Here is a 5,008-nt window from a genome sequence, read left to right on the forward strand (position 1 = left end):
AGGAGACAAATTAATAGAACTAATCCAAATTGACACATCAATGAAGGAGGTTATAGAGGAGATGATTAAACTAACAGTGGTAAATTGTCAGGACTGGGTGGTCATCACTTAAAGTCCTGAAGGAACTCAAACTTGAAATTGTAACCTATCACTAAAAACAACTTTTATACCAAAGGACTGAAGGGCAGGCAACGTAACATTATTCTTTTAAAAAGGATTCTAGGGGACATCTACAAGGTGAACCTAACTTCTGTTCCTGTTCCTGATATAATAGAAATCTGTTGAAACCATACTAAAAATAACGATTGTCCATTACATGGATGAACAGCACCTGTTGGGGAGGGGTCAACCTGACTTTGGTAAAAGGCATTTAAGTCTCACCAATCTATTCAGAGTTTTTTAAGGGTGTCAAGAAGCATGTAACTCAGGGTGATCTGGTTAATATAGTCTATTTGGGCTTTACCAAAAGCTTTGTGAGAGTCCCATATCAAAGGCTCTAATTAAATTCTAGAGAAACAGCTGAGGACTTTTTATAAGTCGCCAAAGGAAGTAAGAATCCCCTCTCCCTTCCCCTCCATGCTTAGCAGCATAACCCTCCCTGGCCCACTGCTTCTGCTGTCTCCAGCTGCCTGGAGGTAGGGCAGGGGTGGGGACAGGGGAAGCTCCAGAGTCACTCCTGCCTACTCCAGCTAGGCTTTGTGGGAAGCTGGTCTTAGTCAGGGACAGCAGTAGCAGCAGACACAACCCTCGTCCCTGCCCAGCTCAGGAACAGGCATGAGGGAGGGGAACCCACCTGCTACTGGCATTGCTGTTGCTGTGTGTAGCTCTATGTGCAGTCTAGCAGCAATAGGGCAGGAGTGGCCCCCCACTCCCCTCCCCTGGGTCATTTGTGGAGAGCAGCAGTGGCAGCAGTGGGTGGGGGAGGAAAGATTCTTATTTGCTTGAGGGACATAAAAAAAAGCCCGTGTCTGCTGCTCCTGTAGCGTGGTCTGCCTACTCTGATGTTGGTGGAATGGGGCAGGGAAGAGGTTGGGATCTGGGGTGCAACCACTCCTGCAGCACAGGTGACTGCCCCCACATGCCCCTTTCTAAACTTCTGGATCTACCCATGCTTATAGATATAAAACACAGTTGCTAGCTATTATTAAAGGGATATTCAAAGGTGGCCTTTACTTCTGCTGGCTCTTCCAAATGGAAATCAGGTTGCTCAGCAGGTAGATGAAGCTGGAGAAAATGGATAGTCACTATGACAAAATACATGATTGAAAAAAATTAGACTGTACCCTTCCTCTTCAAAATTGTTACACTAAATAAAACACTGCATGTTGTCAACAACCTCGGATTGCAGGCACATATATATTTGTGATGATATGAATCTAAAATCAATTTCAGAGGAAAGATTACACGAAAAAAAATAAAATTAAACAGAATCTCATTTCAGTTAGGCTGTCAAACATCAAGCCTATGAGAATTCAGACCTACAATTTTTTAAGGTGGTGCTGGAAAGTGATGTTGTACAAATGGCAAATTGGTATTCAATGCTTAATTTACCAGTAAAAAGAATATTTTTCAAAGGGACAGCTCTGCAACTTCAACCTAGAGTCTCAGAATCAAACCATATTCTTTTTCTCTCATATATCACTTGTAATAAAAGTTCTGAAACCTGTATGATACCCTTTAGTGACACTTCTGCAGTGCTGTAACAAATGTTAGGAGCAGAACTCTCATCAGCGTGGATGACAGTTGTCTGTGTATGTGTCCACGTGTGTACGCAGATGGCATGGCAGGCCGATAACATCAAGATGCATTCTGCAAAGGCAGGCATTGCCAAGCTTATCTTGTATTATTTTGTCGGTCATATTGAGGACATGAGACACTAATAACACATCTGGCAAAACATAACACAGAAAAGTCACTTTGATATTGATCCAATTGATACATTTCATGACACACCTATGTTGATGTATAAGTGAGATGAAATGTCAATAGAAAACATACAAAAATCCAGGGATTCATAAAGGATGGGGAATACATAAAGGATGGGGAATATTTTCAAAGCTGATAAGACGATTTGGATACTCAATTGCTATTAATTTTAATGGGAACTGGAAAGCCAAATACCTTGGCTGGCATTTGAAAATCTCAGTCATGACAACAAAGTACCATTTACTTCCCTTTATTCTTAAGAAACTATTAACATACCAACTCCTTCTTCTTCATGCATTCCATGAGTATGATGAAGAGATGCTGTGCCTGAGTCCGAGTATAGGTAAAAGTCTTCTGGATGGTAACTAGTAACTGGTCCCTTAAAGATTCATTGATAAGCCTGAAATTAGAAAAAGTAGAGGAAAAGGAAGATGTGTGTTATTAAATGGTCTGGAAAATGGTTCTAGTGTCAAATTAATGGCCAAGAAGGCAGGAATAAAAACCAGAAGGTATTAAAAGTTGTTTTGTAGAGGTCTGAAATGGAGGGATTTCTGAAAGTGTCAGAGATCTAAACATTAAAATATGCTGGGAAAACATACTGCTTTAAACATTGTGGTTCCCCACCTCTGAGATTTTTTTCAATTTGCAGATTATTGCCTGACAGAAAGCTACTCAGCACTATCAGCTATGGTGAATTTATTAACAAAAATAAACACTAGATGACAGCCTGGATTTGGTGTAGACTGTAATGTCTGGGTTAGCTGAATATCCAATTGTATCCGTGGGCTTGTAAAATGCATCTAGAAGTTTGTCATGTGGAACTCTAAGGACATTTTTTATTTTTTGGTTTTAAGTGAATATTTTTGTTGTCAGTGTACACAGTAAATTATAACATGCGATCTTGAATAACACCAGAAGAACTGCCGTATTTATTTCCCATAGTAATACATTAAAAGGCACTGGCTTTACAATAGCTTTTTTCATATTTAATGTTATTGAATGCAATTTTATGCTTTGCTGAGTCTAAATCATCTATGGGACCAAAAAGGCAAGGTGCTGAGGCAAAGGCTAAGGATAAAACTGTCAAAATGTATATGAGTGTAGGAGTCCTAGTGGGACATTTTGGAAAATTTTAAACCAAGTATTGTTAGTCAGCTGTACTGTTGCAAGTAGGATGTTGTATTGAACTTTAAAACCAAGTTGCGGAATGCTTATGCTGAATATCCCCTGGCCCACTTCTACTGCCTGATTCTATCCCACCTGATATTTCAAGTGGATTCCTTTCCTCTTTCTTTCTTTAAACTGTGGAACTGCACTCATTTCATTGCTAAATGAGAAGCCACAGCAGCTGATGAAGTAATGTATGTATCCTGGGCATGGCTACACGTGCATTTACTGTGCAGTAAGTGGCTTTTAGACCAGCGTCTACATGTGTAGGCATTACTGCACAGTAACACTGTGTGTGCTCCAACTTGGCAGTAATGTTACTCCCAAGTCAGAGCACACATACAGTGTTACTGCGCAGTAAGGTGTCTACATGTGCCTTACTGTGTAGTAAGTAAGTGGGCATAAACTTGCTACCTGCATCACTGCATCATTGCCTCCCACGCCATTGTACCTCAGGGTCCCAAACCAGGAGTGCAGGTATGCCCAGCAGGATTAGCAGCAGCAGAGTGCAGTGGTTGAGAAACCCCTCTGCATACACAAACAGCTTATTGCATACCGCCCAGGGCACGCACAGCAGGGGCATGCTTCAGGCACAGTAGCAGCACACGGGGGGCGGCCTTCTCCCCAGAGAAGCCCCCTGATGGGAGGGAAGGGGCATGTCCAGTCCCTAACCCCAGTTTTTTGGGAGCCCCGTGTGCTCCGAGTCTGGACACTGTGGGCTGGATGGCAGTGTGACAGAGTGACTGGCCTGCAGGGAAAGAAGGGGAGAGCTGCAGCAGCAGTTGCTGCCTGGCTTTGCCCATCCTGGGAAGGGGGGAAGGGGAGGCAGGCTGCCTGAGGCCAGCACCCAGTGGGCTGCCAGCCCTAGGGGAGAAAGCAGGGCTGGGGGGCTCAGCCAGTGGCTGCCTGGGCCCAGCTCTGCCTGAACAGCTTACCATGGTCCCTGTGATCAGAGACCAGGCAGCGCAGGGTCCCTGGTGCAGAGCATCTCATCTCTGAACTATTGCAAATTCTCAAAATACTTCTGTCTCTTGTCTCTGCAGAGTCAGCATCTGGACATGGGGGAGAGGCTGCAGTGTCTTGCTGGGATGCTGCCTCAGGGTTGCCACCACCCACTGCTGGAGCCACCTGGACACACTGGCTGTGCCAGCGGAGCACCCGGGACTGGACACTCCTGTTCCAGTGGCTGGTGGTGGTCAGGGGTGATGCATAGGGTGTGCATGCGACACTGTCGGTGGTGCCTGCGGGCAGTCGCTGCTTGCCACCCTGCCGCTGACACCGCCGGTGAGCACCTGCAGGTGGTCCATGATTGCCACTGGCCACTGCCAACTCTGCTGGCAGCGCCTGCAGGTGCTCGCTGACCCCTGGTCGGCGCTAACCCCCCCCCACCTGCTGCCGACAGTGCTGGCGGTGTCTGCGGCAGCTCCCCCGCCTCAGGCAGAGACCAAGGAAGCTTTGTTAAGGATATTTAAGATATTAGCCACTGGCAGTATACCATAATTTTCTTATAAAACTCAACCCAGAATATAATGAAATGAAGGCCAGAAAAAAGTTTCCTAAAGTTATATCTGTGTAGAGCAGGGACAGAGACTAATTTTCAGTTGACTTATCCTCCCTTTCCTGCTTTCCTGGAGACTATCCTCCCTTTCCTCCCTATCCTCCCTTTTCTGGAGACTAGAAGCCACCATCAAGGAGCAAAATTGCCCTATGAAAGGTTAGTTTGATTAGTAGACCATCAAGTTCATTAAAAAGGACAAAGTCAGTGGAGTGGAAAACCAGGAGCCATTAAATCACCTGACTTCCACAGCTGCTGCACCCTCATCAGCTGATTCAAGGGTGATCTCTACTTATGAGCCTCTTACAAAGACCTTAGTAAGGTCAATGAAAGCTATATATGGGTCTGATGTTTTCCCTA

General features: G+C 44.9%; 1 protein-coding gene across 1 annotated transcript in view; it reads right to left on the reverse strand.

The window, feature by feature from the left end:
• Window positions 1-1,590: 1,590 nt before the first annotated feature.
• Window positions 1,591-5,008, reverse strand: part of LOC102375289 (transient receptor potential cation channel subfamily M member 3) — a 98,575-nt gene continuing 95,157 nt past the window's right edge. The window contains exons 6-7 of the mRNA XM_006023820.2: window positions 2,203-2,326; window positions 1,591-1,888 (exon numbers count right to left, since the gene is read on the reverse strand). Of these exons, the coding sequence (XP_006023882.2) occupies window positions 1,877-1,888; window positions 2,203-2,326 (136 nt within the window). The 3' untranslated portion in view covers window positions 1,591-1,876. The remainder of the gene's footprint in view (window positions 1,889-2,202; window positions 2,327-5,008) is intronic.

Source organism: Alligator sinensis, unplaced genomic scaffold, assembly GCF_000455745.1.
Source record: "Alligator sinensis unplaced genomic scaffold, ASM45574v1 scaffold308_2, whole genome shotgun sequence".
NCBI classification, from domain to species: domain Eukaryota; kingdom Metazoa; phylum Chordata; order Crocodylia; family Alligatoridae; genus Alligator; species Alligator sinensis.